Source organism: Saccopteryx bilineata, chromosome 3 (assembly GCF_036850765.1).
Source record: "Saccopteryx bilineata isolate mSacBil1 chromosome 3, mSacBil1_pri_phased_curated, whole genome shotgun sequence".
Taxonomy (NCBI): Eukaryota; Metazoa; Chordata; class Mammalia; order Chiroptera; family Emballonuridae; genus Saccopteryx; species Saccopteryx bilineata.
In genome coordinates, this window is record NC_089492.1 from 223,214,156 (window position 1) to 223,234,695 (window position 20,540).

The window sequence follows — 20,540 nt, forward strand, 5'->3', positions numbered from 1 at the left end:
CTTGGATAAGTGACTTTGTATTGGAGACTTCCTTGTTTGTATATTGGATTAAGGGATTTTGGTTTTCTACACTATAAAGTGGGACAGACCAGGAGCTCAGACACACAGTTCCTGCTATCACAATTGCAGGGGCTCCCCTGATCCCTTGCCCTTCATGGGAAGAGCTGGTTTTCTGCTTTTCCCTTGTCTTCTTTTGTGGTTTGCCTGTCTTGGTGAGACACCAATAAATAGGATGGCCCCCCATCCTCTGACTCCGCCATTTCTTTATCGTCTGCCCGAATCCAATGGGAACCTGCATGTGAATGGTCACGATGGCGGCTCCTGGCCTTACACCCTCCTGCAGGCAAGACTCTATTGGAGCAAAGTTGGCCCGGGTGCTGAGGATGGTTCCATGGCCTTCACCTCAGGTTCTGGAATAGCTCTGGTTGCAACAGAGCAACGGCCCAGCTGGGTGGAACATTGCCCCCTGGTCGGCTTGCTGGGTGGATCCCGGTCGGGCGCATGCAGGAGTCTGTCTCTCTGCCTCCCTGCTTCTCACTTCAGAAAACACACACACACACATTATATATATATATATATATATATATATATATATATATATATATATATATTATATATTATATATATATATTATATTGATATAAAGTGTCAGCAGAGCTGTCTATGGTTCCTCTGAAGGCTTGAGAGAACAATCTTTGTGTGTAGATATATATATATATTTGTATATATAAATGTATATATATATATTGGGTGGTAGTTAAAACACTCAATGAAAATTAACTTATATATCAAACATAGAAAATGTCCTTTATTTTTCTTACTAATAATGAACTCATTTTGCCTTCTTTGAATTACCATGTCACAAGATTAATTCACTGAACTGGACCTTGGCCAGTTGTATTTCTTTGTGTTGTAATAATACACAGTTGGTCTTTTTTATTGATGTATTTTTTGGGCGTAACAGAGACAGAGAGAGACAGAGAGAGGTACAGATAGGGACAGACAGATAGGAAGGTAGAGAGATGACAAGCATCAATTGTTCGTTGTGGCACCTTAATTGTTCACTGATTGCTTTCTCTTATGTGTCTTGACTGAGGGGCTACAGCAGACCGAGTGACCCCTTGCTCAAGCCAGCGACCTTGGGCTCAAGCTGGTAAGCCTTGCTCAAACCAGATGAGCCTGTGCTCAAGCCAGCGATCTCGGAACTTCAAACCTGGGTCTTTATGTCCCAGTCTGACGCTCCATCCACTATGCCACTGCCTGGTTAGGCTTATTGATGATGTATTTTTTTTTCCATGTCCACAGCTAAATTTATCCCCAGGTCCCAGGGCAGGAACCCAGAGCCCATGAGCGGTGGAGCTTGCTGTAGCAGCCATCTGGGCCAGCCCCTGCTATGGGGTGATGATGTATTTTTAATATGCTTTATTTCTTAGAGAAATTTTAGGTTCACAAAAACTGGGCGGAAACTACAGAGTGCCCACATATCCTGTGCCCCTCACACCCATACATACAACCAAACCTCCTGCATTATGGGCATTTGCACCACAATGGTTACAATTGATGTACTTACATTAATGCATCACTATCCTCCAAAATCCATAGTTTACATTAGGTTTCACTCTTGGTGTTGTACATTCTATGGGTTTGGACAAATGTATAATGACATGTATCCACCATTGTGGTATCATACAAAATATTTTCACTGCACTAAAAATCCTCTGTGCTCTGCTTATTCATCCCTCCCTGTTCCTAATCCTTGTCAACTATTAATCTTTTTTTTTTTAATTCAGTGAGAAGAAGGGAGGCAGAGAGACAGACTCCCACATGTGCCCGACCAGGATCCTCCTGGCAAGCCCACTAATGCTTTCTCCTATGTGCCTTGACTGAGGGGCTACAGCAGACCAAGTGACCCCTTGCTCAAGCAAGGGTCCACCTTGCTTGATGCAAGCTTTGGACAAAGATCCACCTGGCAAACCCACAATGCTCTGCCCATCTGGGGCATTGCTCTATAGCTCAGTAACCAAGCTCTTCCTAGCACCTTAGTCGGAGGCCACAGAGCCATCCTCAGCACCTAGGGCCAACTCGCTCCAATTGAGCCATGGCTGCAGAAGGAGAAGAAAGAGTGAGAGAAACGAGAAGGGTGGGGGTGGAGAAGCAGATGGGCGCTTCTCCTGTGTGCCCTGACTGGGAATCAAACCTATTGATCATTTTTGTAGTTTCTTTATTTTTGCCTTTTTCAGAATGTTGTGTAGTTAGAATCATATATTGATTGTATATAGCCTTAACAAATTGGTTACTCTTACTTAGCAATATACATTTAAGATTCTTCTATGACTTTTCATGGAATGTTAGCTTATTTCTTTTTAGTGCTGAATAATATTCAATTGTCTGGATGCACTATAGTTCATCCATTTATCTACTGAAAGATATCTTTGTTGCTTCTAAAATTTGGCAATTATGAATAAAGCTGTCACAAACAACTGTGTGCAGATTTTTGTGTACACATAGACCTTCAACTTATTTGGGTAAATACGAAGGAGTACAACTGCTTCATTGTATGGTAAGAGAGCATTTAATTCTATAGAACAGAAAGACCTTTAGTCTTTGAAGACATCATTGAATTTGCAAACCAACCTTGAAACCACTTTTCAGTGGACATCTTATTTTACCAGATAATTAAATATCCTTTTGGCTAAAATTGCTTTTAGTGGGAATTTCTGTTGCTTTGGGGCAAAATCATCCTCACTAATTGCTATACTCAGGTGCTTATTTAATGAATAAGTACTGATTGCTATAATCACTTCAAAACAAACTTTCCTTTTGTGGGTCTCTATTTCTACAATATAATAAGTTAAAGAAATGTGGGAAATAATAAATGCAGATAGCATAATATTAAAAAATATTTGTTGGTTATGAAAATAGCTATATTAGATTCTATATTATTTCCTAGGGCTATTATAACAAATTACTACAAACCAGGCAGCTTAAAGTGACAGAAATTTACTCTCACCGTTCTGGAAGCTACAAAGTTGAAATCAAAGTGTCAGCAGGGCTGTCTATGGTCTCTCTGAAGGCTCGAGAGAATAATCCTTCTTGTCTCTTCCTAGCTTCTAGGTGGCTTTTAGGAATCCTTGATGCTTCGTGGCTTTTAGGAATCCTTGATGCTTCTTGGCTTTAGCTGCATCTTGCATGAAGTTTCTTTTCTTTGTGTGTCTCTGTGTGCTTTCCTCTTCTTATAAGAACATAAAATTTTGGGTTTTAGTGCACTCTAACTCAGTATTGTATGGTCTCATCTCAATCCTTATCTTGATTACATTTGCAAAGACCCTATTTTCAAATAAGGACACATTTTGAGATTTCAGGTGTTCATAAATTTTGAAAGGAGATTATTTACTACAGATCCAAATATTTTATTTATTTCATGTTTAGCAGAAATGTCTGGATTCTAAACCTATTTTTTATAACATTCTCATGGATATCTTGAAACACAGTCTCTCTTATTTGCAGTTTAGTTGATAAAATTGTAACAGAAGATTCTAATGTTGAAAAATTTGGAGTCCTTATTTTTTAATATCCAGTTGTTTCATTTGTGAATTCCTTTGAGAAAAATTCTTTTAGTAATACATTTTGTGTTGATTTCAGAATAAATTTGGTCTTTCGTTCCTTCATGTGTGTTCCTTCATTTTAACCTGATAAAAATACAACTTCAGCTGGCCAAGAAGCTGGGTATTATTTTCCTCAAGATCAATATTAAGTGAATCTCACAAGCTTTTATTGATAGATTAACTACCAAAATGATAATATATCCAATAGTTTCCTAATGCAAGCTTTGGACAGGAAGGCTATTTAACATTATTTTATTTTATTTTTTTGTCCAGTAGCTTCAATCTGTTAACTATTTTATTTGATTGAAGTATGAGAGAGAGGGAGAGAGAATATTTGGTCATTAAACTAAATTTGGCTAAATCAAGCATAATGAGTAGATCATGTCCAGCACTGTTACCAGATAGAAAAAAGAGGGATGTTATCATTTCTTTAAAAAAACATTAAAAGTGTCCATTATTTATGTTAATAAAAATTACTTATATTCTTTTTAGAAAATTAAGAAAGATTTATTTCCCATCTCTGGTAAATTCCTATCTGTCCTGTAGTTCTTAGCTGCAGTTTCTTAGGAGAGTATTCTCTGACTAGTTAGCCTTCCCTAATATGTAATATCACTTGTACTTCTCCTTTGTTGAATTTATCACAATTAATTAAAAATGTGTGTAATTATCTATTTAATATCTGCCTTCTTTACTATGTCTAAGTTCCATGAAGGCAAGGATTGTGTGAGTCTTATTCCCAACTGTATTCTTAGTTCCTCACATGTTCCTTAGCACAGAGTAGACTCTCAATAAATAACTTTTGATAGATGAATTGATAAATGAAAATAGAATGTTCAGGATCTCAATACTCAGGACTGAAAACTGACAACACTGAAAAAAGAAAACACTTGAAATGATCTTAATGTCCACCAGGAGGTGCTGGAAGGTGATGGAATAGCAGTACAGTGAAATGAGGGTAAGCTGTGAAAAGCAGGGGTCCCCAAACTTTTTACACAGGGGGCCAGTTCACTGTCCCTCAGACCGTTGGAGGGCTGGACTATAAAAAAAAACTATGAACAAATCCCTATGCACACTGCACATATCTTATTTTAAAGTAAAAAAACAAAACGGGAACAAATACAATATTTAAAATAAAGAACAAGTAAATTTAAATCAACAAACTGACCAGTATTTCAATGGGAACTATGCTCCTCTCACTGACCACCAATGAAAGAGGTGCCCCTTCCAGAAGTGCAGCGGGGGCCGGATAAATGGCCTCAGGGGGCCACATGCAGCCCGCGGGCCGTAGTTTGGGGACCCCTGGTGTAAAGTGTGTATGGGTGAACTTTTCAAAAAGTGACACTCTGTGCCAGTGAAATAATTTTTCCTGGACGGATGCATCCCAGTAAACCAACGAAGATGGAAATTTTTGGGAAAAAGGACTGTAGATGAGGACCGAGGAGAGCTATACCTTTCATTTTATACTATACAGATTATTCTTCCTGTTCACAAGATATTGTATTATTTTGTGCTTTAACAGTGTAAACTGGGATTATCATGTTCCCATATTTATTTTCGTCATAATACATTTTGGTATGAAACCAAAGAAGTGTTCTGTTTTATTTTTAAATCCTGATACTTTAGTTGGTGTCCTTCTTATTTTTATTTTTTACATGGTTGAGAAATTAATCTACACACAATTTTCTACACTGTCTTTTTCCTTATATTATCTTGTTTTCATTTTAATGATTATTTTTAATTAAGATGATATATAAATTCATGATAAAACAGAAAATTGAAAATATAACGAAAAGTGGAGAATAAAAGATCTTAAGACTCCAGTCTCATCCTCAGGTCTCCAGGGGGTAGCCACTGCTAGCGGTTTAAAAGTACCTGTAGGCATTTTCTATTGCTGCTGTAAGAAATCACCACAAACTCAGTGGCTTCAAACAAAATACCTTTGTTACCTTACAGTCCTGGAGGTTGGAAGTCCAAATTGTATTGGTAGAGCTGAGTTTCATTTGGAGGTTCTAGGAGAGAATAAATTTTATTACCTTTGCCAGCTTCTAGAAGCTATTCATATTCTTTGGCTGGTGGCCTTTTATCACTCTGACCACTGCTCCTGTCATATCTTCTTATTTTCACTGACCCTCTTGTTCTTCTTTTATAAAACCCCCTGTGATTACATAGGGCTTACCTGGATAATTCAATATAATTAATCACTTCAAGATCCTAAATCTTGCTTGACTAGGTGATGCTGCAGTGGATAGAGCCTGCGACACAGAGGACCCAGTTTTGAAACCTTGAGATAACTGGCTTGAGCGCACGGTCGCTGGCTTGAGCGTGCTATCATAGACATGACCATGCTATTATAGACATGAACACATGGTTGCTGGCTTGAGAAAGGGGTCACTGGCTCATATGAGAATTGATGTTTCTCATCTCTCTCCTTCCTGTCTGTCTGTCTCTGTCTCTCTCTCAAAAAAAAAATCCTTGATCTTATTTGCGAAGTCCCTTTTGTAACATGTTCACAGGTCCTAGGGATTAAGGCATTTATGTAATTGGGGAGCCATTATTCTGCCAACCACAGTACCTTTCTAGCAATTTTCTGTAGAACACACAGCTCTGTCTCCTATACACCACTCCAATACCTTCTGAAGAGAGGCCTTTCAGGATGTCCAACACTTTGCTAAACACTTAATAATCAAAATATTTATTAAATGTCCTTGGGACTTCAGAGAATATCACAAAATGTTTAATGAATTACAGCAATACACAGTTGAATAAATGTCAATAGAATGAAATCAATTGCACTTGTGGGAAATTCTTAGCTCATGGAGCACTGAACTCTATCAATTAACTTTATACCAGTAGAAGTAGTGATTTTTTCTTTTTAAAGGAGGGGAGATAGAGAGACAGACTCCCACATGTGCCCCAACCAGGATATGCCCAGCAACCCCTGTCTGGAGCCGATGCTCACTCACATCAACCAAGCTATTCTCAGTGCCCGGGGTCGACACTCAAATCAATCGAGCCACTGGCTGTGAGAGAGGAAGAGGGAGAAAAGGAGGAGAGGAAGGGGCAGAGAAGCAGACAGTCGCTTCTCATCAAACCCGGATGTCCACACACTGGCCAATGCTATATCCATTGAGCAAACTGGTCAGAGCATGACTTCTTGATTGATAAAGATTACAATACTACTGAGATACTGAGTATTACATCACTAAAGCATGCAATTGACTTTCTGTCTAGTCATTATGGCATTTTAATGACAACACAGGATTTCCAAAAAGTAGACTTTGAAGGGCAGTTGCTCTACTCTTGTATCAAAGCAATGTCATTATGAATTAGTTCTGAAGCTAATGAGAAGATCATGAGGTGGAAATTGATTACAGCTGAACAACAAACTATTATTAAATGGTTCACTGGAAGGAGGGAAGAAAAATATTTGAGGCCAAACAGAATTTAAAGTGGTTTAATATTAAAATTAGTACTAGAAAATGATACAAATAGACTGGACAGAAAGCTCTTTTGCTTTATTCCCCTATTTGTATGTTTTTCTTTTGGAGAGAGAGAGAGAGAGAGAGAGAGACAGACAGACAGACAGGAAGGGAGAAAGATGAGGTGCATCAACCCCTAGTTGTAGCACCTTAGTTTTTTATTGATTGCTTTCTCATATGTGCCTTGACCGGAGGCTCCAGCTGAGCCAGTGACCCCTTGCTCAAGCCAGCGACCTTGGGCTCAAGTCAGCAACCTCGGGCTTCAATATAGCGACCTTTAGGCTCAAGCCAGCGACCATGGGGTCATGTCTATGATCCCACGCTCAAGCCAGTGACCCTTTGCTGAAGCTGGATGAGCCTGTGCTCAAGCTGGATGAGCCTGCACTCAAATGAGTGACCTTAGGGTTTCGAACATGGGTCTTCTGCATCTCAGGCTGACACTCAATCTACTGCGTCACTGCCTGGTCAGGCCCCTATCTGTATTTTATTATATATCTAATTTCCTTATATTGAATTTTATCTTGCTCAAAGAAAACACTTTGACGTTAGTTATAAAATGTTTCCATCAAAAACTTGTGCTGCAGTGGCCAGGACATGGAAACAACCAAAAAGCCCATCAATAGATGACTGGATAAAGAAGATGTGGCACATATACACTATGGAATACTACTCAGCCATAAGAAATGATGACATCGGAACATTTACAGCAAAATGGTGGGATCTTGATAACATGATACGAAGCGAAATAAGTAAATCAGAAAAAAACAGGAACTGTATTATTCCATACGTAGGTGGGACATAATAGTGAAACTAAGAGACATTGATAAGAGTGTGGTGGTTACGGGGGGGAGGGGGGAATGGGAGAGGGATAGGGGGTGGGAGGGGCACAAAGAAAACAAGATAGAAGGTGACAGAGGACAATCTGACTTTGGGTGGTGGGTATGCAACATAATTGAACGACAAGATAACCTGGACTTGTTATCTTTGAATATATGTATCCTGATTTATTGATGTCACCCCATTAAAAAAATAAAATTATAAAATTAAAAACAAAAAAAAAAAAACAAAAAAAAAAACTTGTGCTGATTGTTGTAGCAAACAGGTTTGCCTGCAGCAATGAAATTATAATAGCATAAAGCACATTGTAAAATCTATCTGGAGCTATGTTCTGATCCTGATTAACTATATTTTCCACTCATTTTGTTTTGTGTCACTAAAGTATATATAGTAAGTATATGGAGCAATATATAAGTATATAAGCGGCCCTGGCCGGTTAGCTCAGCGGTAGAGCGTCGGCCTGGCGTGTGGGGGACCTGGGTTCGATTCTCAGCCAGGGCACATAGGAGAAGCACCCATTTGCTTCTCCACCCCCCCTTCCTCTCTGTATCTCTCTTCCCCTCCCGCAGCCGAGGCTCCATTGGAGCAAAGATGGCCCGGGCGCTGGGGATGGCTCCTTGGCCTCTGCCCCAGGCGCTGGAGTGGCTCTGGTCACGGCAGAGCGACGCCCCGGAGAGGCAGAGCATCGCCCCCTGGTGGGCAGAGCGTCGCCCCTGGTGGGCATGCTGGGTGGATCCCGGTCAGGCGCATGTGGGAGTCTGTCTGACTGTCTCTCCCCGTTTCCGGCTTCAGAAAAATACAAAATAAATAAATAAATAAATAAATAAATAAATAAATAAATAAATAAAATATATAAGTATATAAGCAATTTTCCAAATTGCTCTGGGTAAATATTTAAACCAGACCTTACTTATATTTGAATCCTAAACTTGGTCCACTCTTGTGATTCTTAGATTTAAAAAAATGGTGTTAATAAGTGTTCAGTTGTACAAGTCGAGCTATCCAAAAGTCATCCTTGAAGTTGTACCTTCTTCTATTTCCCAAATATAATCCTCATCATGTTCTGTAGGTTGTAATCTTTTTTTTTTTTTTGTATTTTTCCGAAGTTGGAAATGGGGAGACAGTCAGACAGACTCCCGCATGCGCCCGACCGGGATCCACCCGGCATGACCACCAGGGGGTGATGCTCTGCCCATCTTGGGGTGTCACTCTGCCGCAATCAGAGCCATTCTAGTGCCTGAGGCAGAGGCCACAGAGCCATCCTCAGCACCCGGGCAAACTTTGCTCCAATGGAGCGTCCACTGAGGGAGGGGAAGAGAGAGAGAGAGAGAGAGAGACAGAGAGAGAGAGAGAAAGAGAGAAAGGAGAGGGGGAGGGGTGGAGAAGCAGATGGGCGCTTCTCCTGTGTGCCCTGGCCAGGAATCGAACCTGGGACTCCTGCACACCAGGCTGACGCTCTACCACTGAGCCAACTGGCCAGGCTTAAAGACTTTTTTGGCTCTCTCATTTTTTCATCCACTCTTACTACTCTGGACTAGGCTACCATCTCCTGGACTGGAGTAGGACCCCCCAAATGCTCTTAGAGCCATTCTTCTCATTGGAGCTAGCCGGATCTTTATCATCCTGAAGCTTTCTATGACCTGACTCTCAGGGCTTTTAAAGAGGTGGCACCTGCTTCTGCTTGGCAACAGTTTCGTTGAACTGCAAGCACAGTCTTATCAAAAATGTTCTTTGGATAAGTCAACCTCCCTTCTGCGATAGGTCTTTGTAAGAGCTGTTTCCTTTGCCTTGAAAGCTCTTCTAATCCTTCCATCTTCCTTTCAGCCTTGTTCATTTCTTCACAGAAACTTACTCTGGTTTTTCTTAAAAGGTTGGGTTCCCTACTAGGAGCTCTCCTGTTAGACTTTTACATTTAATTAAACGTTTCTACTATTACCATATTTCCCCATGTATAAAATGCCCCTTAATTTTGGGGCCAGAAATTTGAAAAAAAATGTATTACATAAAGTTATTAAATTAAACTCAAGTTTTATTCATCACAAAATTCATACAATTCCTCATCACATCAAAACTCCCAACCATTAGCTTGTCTTCATCTGTGTCTGATGATGAATCACTGTCTTCACATATTGCCTCATCCTCAGTTCCATCTATGGCATTTGAAATGCCACACTTCTTAAATGACTTGACAACGATCTCAATCTTGATATTATCACAGGGTCTTTTCATCCAGGTACAAACTTCTCCTATAGTTGGTTTCTTCACTCTTCCTGCTGGTGTCAAATTGTCCCTAGAAGACTTCATCCATTGGTTCCACTCGTCTTTCATGGCAGCTTTGAAGGGTTTGTTAATGCTGACATCAAGTAATTGGAGCTGGGATGTCAAGCCTCCAGGTATGACAGCAAGTTTTGTTTTTTGCTCTGCAGCAATCTTCTTTGTGTTTATTGTTATGTATGCCCTGAATTGATCAAGCACCAATAGGGCAGGTTTGTGTGAGAGCCCACCTGGTCTCCTTCTCCAAACTTTCTCAGACCAGATCGTCATCCCATCCTGATCCATTCAATCCTTGTCATGAACATGGACAATCACTCCTTGAGGAATGTTTTCTTTTGACATTGTTTTGCATTTGAAAATCCGCATAGGAGGCAGCTTGGTTCCATTGGCACAACAGGCTAGAACAACTGTATAATGACTCTTTCCATGTCCACTTGTCTTCACAGTTACAGTTTTCACCCCCTTCTTATCAACAGTTCTGTTACTTGGAACATCAAATTGAAGGGGAACTTCGTCCATATTTGCAATCTGTCCCAACTCAAACTGATGTGTCTTCTGACATTGAATGACAAAATGATGAAATTCAAGGACCTTCTGCTCATAGCTTTCAGGCATCTTTTGGGCAAGTCTGGTGCATGTACTCATGCTTAGTCCATTCTGTTTCATGAACCTGAAGCACCAATTGTGTCCTCCTTTGAAATCAGTAGTTTCTTTTTCATCAGCAATTCTTCCTACCTCATGCTGAACCATCGTTGTAGACACAGGAATTCCATTGCCCTTTGCTCTTCAATTCATATCTTCAATTCCCTCTCTAAATTAGGCCACTTTGCTGACTTGCCTCTCACGGCTTTCTTCTGCCATGGCATTTTCAGTAGGGTTTCTTCTTCCTGTAGCCAGTCTTGGATTGATTTCTCAGTTGGAAGAGAACCAAACTTATGTTCAGCAGCACAATTTCCATTCACTTTTGCAAACTGGATCACTTTTAACTTGAATTCAGCACTGTATAAAGATCTTTTCTGAGCCATTTCTGGGTGAATGTGGCAAAATGTAGCCTACTGTAATATATTGGTAACAAGTGTGAAAAAATTAGTGCAAAGACAAGTGCAAAAAAATGGGAAATGCAAGAAAAACAACTACAACCACTGTACTGTATAAGACGCACCCAGTTTTTACACCCCAGATTTTTCAAAAAAGGGTGCATCTTATACATGGGGAAATATGGTATGTCTGCCTCCCTGACACTGTAAGCTCTGTGAGGGCAGGGATTTGCTCAGTTTTTGCTCTTTTTTTTATTGCCTGTGACTAGCACAATACATAATCAGTGCTTAATAAATATCTATTGAGTGAATGAATATCATAATGGTATTCCTGGTGCAGAAAGGAGGAGAGAGAAAAAGAAAATGAAAAAGAACATATAGTAGGGGTGTAGGTGAGAGAGAGCAAAAATTGACAGTGACCCAACACTAGAGTCAATACAATCAATCTGAGTAATTACTTGATTGAAGAACAATAGTAAAATAGCATGGATAGACTTTATGGTGTACTTACAGTGAGGGTCAGGCATAAAAACTTTTACTACAGAAGCCTATGGCTATGTGTGGATGCAGGATTTTGATCTGATAATCAAATGCTTGTCTTCTCTTTTAGCTGCCAAGTCAATTATTCACTTAATGAATTTCTGCATTTAATTCAAGTCTAAATGTCAACTCTGGTTAACAATTCTTTTTTTTTTAGATTAAAATTGACAGATAACATTGTATTAGTTTTTAGGTGTACAAAATACTTGAGATATGTATATATTGCAAAATGATTACCACAGTGAGTTTAGTCCATGTTTGGGGGGGGGTGGCGGGGAGAATGGTATAAAGAGAGACAAATATAAGGTGACAGAAAATGATTTGACTTCGGGTGATGGGTATACAACATAATCAACAGTTCAAATGCTATAGAAATGTTTACCTGAAACTTATGTACTCTTATTGATCAATGTCACCCTATTAAATTTAATTTTCTAAATTAGAAAAGAAAAAAATTAGTAATGAACTTAAAAATAATTTAGTTAACCTCCATCACCACACAGTAACAATTTTTTTCTTATGATGAGAACTTTTAAGATCTACTCTTTTAGCAACTTTCAAATACAGCAGGTCCTTGAATAAAGTTGTGTAATTTAATGTTAATTTATTATAATACTGATTAAGGGGGGAAAAATCAACTCCCGGCTGGGGCTACTTGTCTGCCTAGAAACAAGGCTCTCTTTGTCTGCCTAGGTTCTCTGGGACCTCTGATTTCTACCACATCCCAAGGATGTGCATATAGGCGAACTGGCATGTCTGCATAGCCCAGTTGGAGTGTGTGTGCACGCGCACTCTGTGAGAGAAGCGCATCCTGTCGTGGGTGGATTTCTGCCTTGCACCCTGGGTTCCTGAATGGGCTCCAACGACCTGCAACCTGAATTGGAATAAGCAGGTTGGAAAGAAATGATCTTACTTGTCTTTAGGAATCTTTCTTAAATGGATGTATAGCTCACATTATTTCAATGTTTAATATTAGAAGTGTTTTGGGTCGTTATGTAGAAGTTTGATGATATTTTTTGGACCAGAAATATGCCATAGAAACTTAACTCTTGTTTTATATAGATTAGCTTATGGCAGAGATTTTTAAAAATCTGTGTGCCGCATGCTGCAAGAATTTTCAAAACATACAATACTGATTTAGTCAGGGACACTGACCTCTCTCCCTTAGATTGTCAAATAAAAAAATGACAACAGCCAACACGACAGTAGCCATCTGATGTGAATACTCTGTCTTGAATCATAAATTTATAGCTCATGTAATAGAGTTGCACATATTGCCTGATAATGTTGCACCTGATTGATTAATTCTTGGTACCAGAAATCCCTATATTCAAGTATAGACACCTGGTTTTGTTTTTTTTTTCTTAAGTGAGAAGCAGAGGGCAGCAGACAGACAGACTCCAGCATGAGCCCGACCAGGATCCACCCGGCATGCCCACCAGGGGGCGATGCTCTGTCCATCTGGGGCGTTGCTCTGTTGGGGCTGGAGCCATTCTAGAGCCTGAGGCGAAGGCCATGGAGCCGTCCTTGGTGCCTAGGGCCAACTTTGCTCCCATGGAGCCTTGACTAGGGGAGGGGAAGAGAGAGATAGAAAGGAGAAGGGGGAGGATGGAGAAGCAGATGGCTGCTTCTCTGTGTGTCCTGGCCGGGAATCGAACCTGGGACTTCCACACGCCCGGTTGATGCTCTACTGCTGAGCCAACCCACCAGGGCCGCCATCTGCTTTTTTAAAGTTATTTTGGAGCAAAAATGGTAGGTGATTACTATTATTATTATTGTTTTGTAAATCAATCAAAATCATATCTATTTTTTGTCATATCAGCAAAAAATATATATTTTTGGTGTGCCACAGAATTTTAGTAATTAGTTTATATGTGCCATGGGATTAAAAAGGTTGAAAAATCACTGGCCTCTGGTATTATTTGTTTTGTTGTACATTGTTTTGCTTGAAGTCAGTTTCTAAGAACTATTGATGACATTATGTGAGGATTTGCTTATATAGTTGTTGCCCCATTTCTGAGGAAAATTTCTTCCAAGACACCAGTGGATGCTTAAAACCACAAATAGTTCTGAACCCTAAATATACTATTTTTCTTATACATACACACCTATGATAGAATTAAATTTGTAAATCAGGCACAATAAAAAACTAACAACAATAACTAATAATAGAATAGTTAAAAACAGTATACTCTAGCAAAAGTTATGTGAATACGGTCTTTCTCAAAATGTCTTATTGTAATGTATCTCTTTTGCTTGTGATGATATGAGATGCTACAATGGCTACATGGTAAGAAGAAGTGAGGTGAATGATGAAGGCATTGTGAGGCAGCAATAAACTACTGTAAGGGTTACTGAATACAAGCACTGTGATATTGCAACAGTTGATCTGATAATCAAGGCAGCTAAGTGACTAACAGGGAGCATCCACAATGTAGGTACACCAGACAAAGAGATGATTCACATCCTTTGTAGGACAACGTGGGACGCCGTCAGATTTCATCATTTAGAATGGTATACATTTAAAACTTATGAATTGCATATTTCTGAAATTTTCCATTTAACATTTTTGGACTGTGGTTGACCGTGGGCAACTGGAACTGAGAAAAGCAAAACCATGAATAAAGAGAGACTACTGTATACAATACAATATTGTTAACTGTAGACACCATGTTGTATATTACATTCCCAGGATTTTTTATCTTATAAGTGGAGGTTTATAGTTTATACCTTTTGACTGTCTTCACTTATTCACCCCCTACTTCCCCCCCACCTCTGGCAACTACCATATGTTCTCTGTAGTTATGATTGTGGTTAACAATTCTAGCCAAATTTTAAACAGTACATTTTCACAGATTAGCAGAGTTTAAAGAACGAATATTTTTTATTGATAAACACATGTGCAGTGGTGTTTAAAACTGCTCACGTGTCCTCCATTTAGGTATAAAACTGGTTGTATCCCATCCTTGAAAATCAGTGGTTCAATGAAAAGACAAAGAGAAATAGAAATCTACTTCTTTACCATAGCAACGAGAACTTACTCCAATCCAAGAGCTAACGATAGACTCAATAAAAAAGTGCTAAACTATTAGAGAAATGCAAATCAAAACGGCAATGAGATACCACCTCACACCTGTTCGATTAGCTGTTATTAGCAAGACAGGTAATAGCAAATGTTGGAGAGGCTGTGGAGAAAAAGGAACCCTCATACACTGTTGGTGGGAATGTAAAGTAGTACAACCATTATGGAAGAAAGTATGGTGGTTCCTCAAAAAACTGAAAATAGAACTACCTTATGACCCAGCAATCCCTCTACTGGGTATATATCCCAAAAACTCAGAAACATTGATACGTAAAGACACATGCAGCCCCATGTTTATTGCAGCATTGTTCACAGTGGCCAGGACATGGAAACAACCAAAAAGCCCATCAATAGATGACTGGATAAAGAAGATGTGGCACATATACACTATGGAATACTACTTAGCCATAAGAAATGATGACATTGGAACATTTACAGCAAAATGGTGGGATCTTGATAACATGATACGAAGCGAAATAAGTAAATCAGAAAAAACCAGGAATTGTATTAATCCATACGTAGGTGGGACGTAATAGTGAAACTAAGAGACATTGATAAGAGTGTGGTGGTTACGGGGGGGAGGGGGGAATGGGAGAGGGAAAGGGGGTGGGGAGGGGCACAAAGAAAACAAGATAGAAGGTGACAGAGGACAATCTGACTTTGGGTGGTGGGTATGCAACATAATTGAACGACAAGATAACCTGGACTTGTTATCTTTGAATATATGTATCCTGATTTATTGATGTCACCCCATTAAAAAAATAAAATTATTAAAAAAAAAAGTGCTAAAACCATTCCTTTAAAAAAAAATGGAACAAAGAAATCTCCTTGCTCTCAGCACTATGAACTAGTATCGAGACCATCACATAAGCTGCAAAAAAAAAGTACAAAGGATAATACTGGCAAGTAAAAGACAGAAAGAAATTTGCAGATAACATTATTATAAAATTAGAAAAAACCCAAATAATTTGTCAAACAACAGTTTTAAAGAATTTTCATTATTAAAATAATAAAATTATTTTTATTAAAATAGTGAAAGAACAGTTGGACACAAAATGTGACCTGAATATCAGCCATAATTGATCAGAATACATAATTTTGTAGATATTACTTATTCATATTTATTTATTTATATTTTCCTACATAGCCTGACCTGTGGTGGTGCAGTGGATAAAGCGTCGACCTGGAATGCTAAGGTCACCGGTTCAAAACCCTGGGCTTGCCTGGTCAAGGCACATATGGGAGTTGATGCTTCCTGCTCCTCCCCCTGTTCTCTCTCTATCTCTCCCTCTCTCTCCTCTCTCTCTAATAAAAATAAATAAGTAAAATCTAAAAAAAAAAAAAGTAAATAAATGTATTTTCCTACATAATGAAAAAATAAGTTCATTAAGAATAACAAATGTCAAAAATACTTATGAAATAGCTTAATCTCTGGTTTACAGTTACTTAGAAATTTAAAAAAGGAACCACAAATAAAAGAGAAACTTTCATATTCCTGGACGAGATACTAAATATGAAAAGATAACAGCTTTTCTCAACCGTATTAATAGATTTTTGTATAACCCCATTTGTTGTACTTTCCAAATAGTTTTACTTTCTTATAACTTGAAATTTTTTTTTATAAAATTCAGTTAGAAAATTATCAGGTGAAATCATCAAAGAATTTTGTGAAAAATGAAGTGTACTGAAATGGTTAGCCCTAATGGCTAAGCATCAAAATAGTAAAAGCAACAACAACTAAAATAACATGATACTGACCCCCAAATATACATGCATTTTAATTGAAAAGAACAGAAAGTCCAGAAATACTGTTTTGTTTTTTCTTTTTTTAAAGCGAGCGAGAGGGAGACACAGACAGACAGACAGACTGGAAGAGAGATGAGAAGCATCAACTTACAGTTGCGGCACTTTAGTTGTTCATTGATTGCTTTCTCATATGTGCCTTGACTGGGGGGCTCCAGCAGAACCAGTGACTCCTTGCTCAAGCCAGCGACCTTGGGCTTCCAGCCAGTGACCATGGGGTTGCTATAATCCCACACTCAAGCTGGTGACTCCCTACCATCCTTTCCTACATTCAAGCTGGTGAGCCCACAATCAAACCGGATGAATCTGCACTCTAGCCAGAGACCTCGGGGTTTCAAACCTGGGTCCTCAGAGTTCCAGATTGACACTCTATCCTCTGCACCAACCACCTGGTCGAGCCAGAAACACAGTTTTCTTGTAAGAACTTAATAAAAGTTATTATGAGCCAAAGTAAGCATTATGTAGAAAATTATATTGTATTTTGGAATATCAGTTTTGATAAAAGTAGTGAGTAGACTGTTATAGCATATAGAATCATGTCTCCTTGTTTTTACACCCTGTGTCTTTGGGTATAAACAATCCATATACTCAGTGGATTGTTATGCAGCAGTAGATAACTCATATAACATCTTATAGCATGCACCAAAATATATTCCAGGTAATTGAAATGTTAAATATAAATTTAAAAGACAATAACACTTTTGATCTGAGACCCGAATGAACTTGTGACATACAGGTACAGACATTCTGGTAGTATGCTAACTTTCTTGGCTTCACAAGGGAAAACTTAAAATTTGACTAACATTAAACATCTCACAAAATACAATAGCAAAAGAACCAAATACAGTGTGTCCGTAAAGTCATGGTGCACTTTTGACCGGTGACAGGAAAGCATCAAAAGACGATAGAAATGTGAAATCTGCACCAAATAAAAGGAAAACTCTCTCAGTTTCATACCTATTCAGTGCAGTTCAATGTGGGCTCATGCACAGATATTTTAGGGCTCCTTAGGTAGCTATCCCGTATAGCCTCTACAGACTGATGGCCTGATGGCCTACCAGAACAGGGTTTCTCCACCAAACTGCTGGTTTCCTTCAACTGCTTATCCCACCAAGTAATGTCATTCCTATGTGGTGGCGCTTCGTTATAAACGCGCCGATATTCACGTTGCACTTTGGTCGCAGATTTGAATTTAGCGAGCCACAGAACATACCGAACTTTTCTCTGTACCGTCCACATCTCAACTGGCATGGCCGTGGGCTGCTCCGCTGTATACACGGTGTTACATCATCATCTGTGCATGCACACATGCTGCCACATCATTCTATAGAAACTGGGAGGGTTTTCCTTTTATTTGGTGCAGATTTCACATTTCTATCGTCTTTTGTTGCTTTCCTGTGACCGGTCAAAAGTGCACCATGACTTTATGGACACACTGTAAAATGGAAAGAGAGACAAGAGACTGCGAAAAGCAATAGCATAAAATATGGCAAGGGTTAATGTCAATTTTTTATAAAGATCTCATTCAAATTAATATGTAAAACAAAGCTATAAACAGAAAATTCACATCAGAGGACATAGAGACAGTTTACAAACACAGGAAAGATATTAGATCTTGGTAGTAAACAATGAACTAGAAATATAATAACCTTGAGTCAATTTTGTACCAAGGAATGTAGAAGTGAAAAATGGCACAATTTGAGGTTAGGTTTTATATCTTGATGACACTGTAAATTTGTATGCTTTGGAAAGCAACATGATTGGTAGCCACTAAAATTTTTGTATCTCTTAACTCAAGATTCCCATTATAGAAAAATTATCCAAACAAAATATTCAACAAGCGTAAAAAGCAAATGCACAAAGATACTCTTTGTAATATTATTTTATAGTAAAATTTAGAAACTTTGCATTGTCCAATAGAAGGCTAATTACTTTGGCTGAGGCATCCATAGGGGTGGAATTCCATGTCCCCGTTACATGTTAAAAAATTGAATATTTTGAAGCAGCTGTGGACAAAGGGCCATATACTAAATCTTTCGAGCTTAGGGGAAGCCTTCATGGCACGCCTTCCAAACTCAGGAGACCTAGAAACATAAAATATCCATATAAGATGGTCTCAAATTAAACTTCATAACTAAAAGAAAGTCATAACTATATAATTTTATCAATGTCACTACAATAAATTCAATTAAAAATAATAAATGTGAGTCATAGCGGGTAGTCATATCCTAGGTAGGTATCTTCCTTGACAAAGGTCAATCTTTACCTTAACTGAGCCTGTCTACTGTCTTTTTTGCATCTGTGTTAACATACCTTTGGAATGTCAGGTGACTTCCTTTCCCAGACCCTTTAGGGCTCAATATCATACCCAAGCAGGAGACCACCTCATTGTTTTGTTATGGTGTTGTTAACTGTTAACTATTCTCACGCCACCAATGTAAAATAAGTACCTATTTGTTTTACTTTTTATCCACTCCCAGAGATTTCCCTGCTTTGCTTTTTCTGCCTCTCTAATCTATCACCAATGGCTTTCATGCAACCCTCTTATGCCTCCTCCTTTGATTGTAATGTATAAAGTAAGGTGCAAAGCTGCTATCTTGCCCTGGCAGGTGCACAGTGGATAGGGCTGTGGATAGAATATTGTCCGGGAGCATGGAGGCAGGCTCTATCCTGGGGTCCCAACTTGACCCCAAGGTCCTCAGTTTGAGCCCCCTGCCTATGAGAAGCAATCAATGAGTGCACAACTAAGCAGAACAAGGGAGTTGATGGTTCTATATCTCCTCCTCCACCCCTCCCCTTCCTTTCTTCTGTCTCAAAATCAATGGAAAAAGAAAATTTGCCATTCCCTATTTTCTCAATCCCTTGAGATTTTACTTCTTGGCGATTGTCATCATTTTGGCTCAAATAAATTCATAAAAATGCTTACAGGCTTGGACATTTCTTACCTCGACACAGTATAAACACATGTTTATGTCACGCTATTTGAAAAACAATTTAAAATTTATTGCATATAATGAACATTATTGAACAAATATACATGATCTTATTAAATCCTCAGACTGTCTTTGAGATGTTTTAGCTCCACAACTACAGAAAAAAAAAAAATGTTTCCACACGTTCATACTTTCAATAAGTGACAGGCCCTAAACCTGTTGCAGCACCCACCTATCTTTCCATTTGCAATTGACCCAATTAATCGTCCGGCTTCATATAGTTGAAGACGGGCAGCGCTAGGCAAAAAAGGAATTAGATTCTAAGTTTACAGGATCACAGATTTTTCTTCCGTCCCTTTCTAAAGTGTTTTCAACGTTATATCTATTTTATAATGCAAAAAACTGAAAATGCCGGAAAGATAAAGGCCTATTCACTCGGCAATCTGGGAAGCTCTACCACTGGGGACGATTTATCAATACTTTCTAAGGGCTGGCGACTCTCACACCTCAAGGAGGTGGGGGCTAGTGTCGCAAAAAACACGCAAAGCCCGCCGCGCAGCTTTACGGCACTCGCCCCGCCTCAGCCAGGTGCGGGAGGCAGAAGCTGGCCAAACATGGTCGCCACCTGCCTTTGCAGCTGGGCTGTAACTGCCCTGGCAGGGTTGTTGCTCTTGTCCCTCGGCAGCTTGGCCACTAGTCAGATCGAGGTAGGAGTCAGGCCCTCCGAGCGACCGGGCTCTGGGAGCACAGCTTGTCCGACACACAGGAGCTGAGCGAAGTCTCTTGGAGTCATTAACCTCTTACTGGGCGGACTGGGCTGTGGGGTGGGTGTCACCGGGACGGGGTAGGACACTGTCGGTCTGTTTCAGCTTTTTAAAACGGCGAATTAAAAGCATCGGATTCTGGGAGACGAGGGAGGACCTGATCCTTTGCGTTTGCGCGGACGAGTG

At 39.3% G+C, this 20,540-nt stretch overlaps 1 protein-coding gene and 1 non-coding gene across 2 annotated transcripts in view; one reads left to right on the plus strand and one right to left on the minus strand.

The window, feature by feature from the left end:
* Positions 1 to 1,293: 1,293 nt before the first annotated feature.
* Positions 1,294 to 1,422, minus strand: LOC136332853 (small nucleolar RNA SNORA5). Its single transcript, XR_010730981.1, has one exon. It is a non-coding gene; the product is annotated as a small nucleolar RNA SNORA5 (small nucleolar RNA).
* An 18,748-nt stretch (positions 1,423 to 20,170) lies between these two features.
* PIGK (phosphatidylinositol glycan anchor biosynthesis class K) overlaps positions 20,171 to 20,540 on the plus strand; it is a 127,549-nt gene continuing 127,179 nt past the window's right edge. Inside the window, exon 1 of the mRNA XM_066268870.1 lies at positions 20,171 to 20,297. Coding sequence (XP_066124967.1) covers positions 20,205 to 20,297 — 93 coding nt within the window. The 5' untranslated portion in view covers positions 20,171 to 20,204. The remainder of the gene's footprint in view (positions 20,298 to 20,540) is intronic.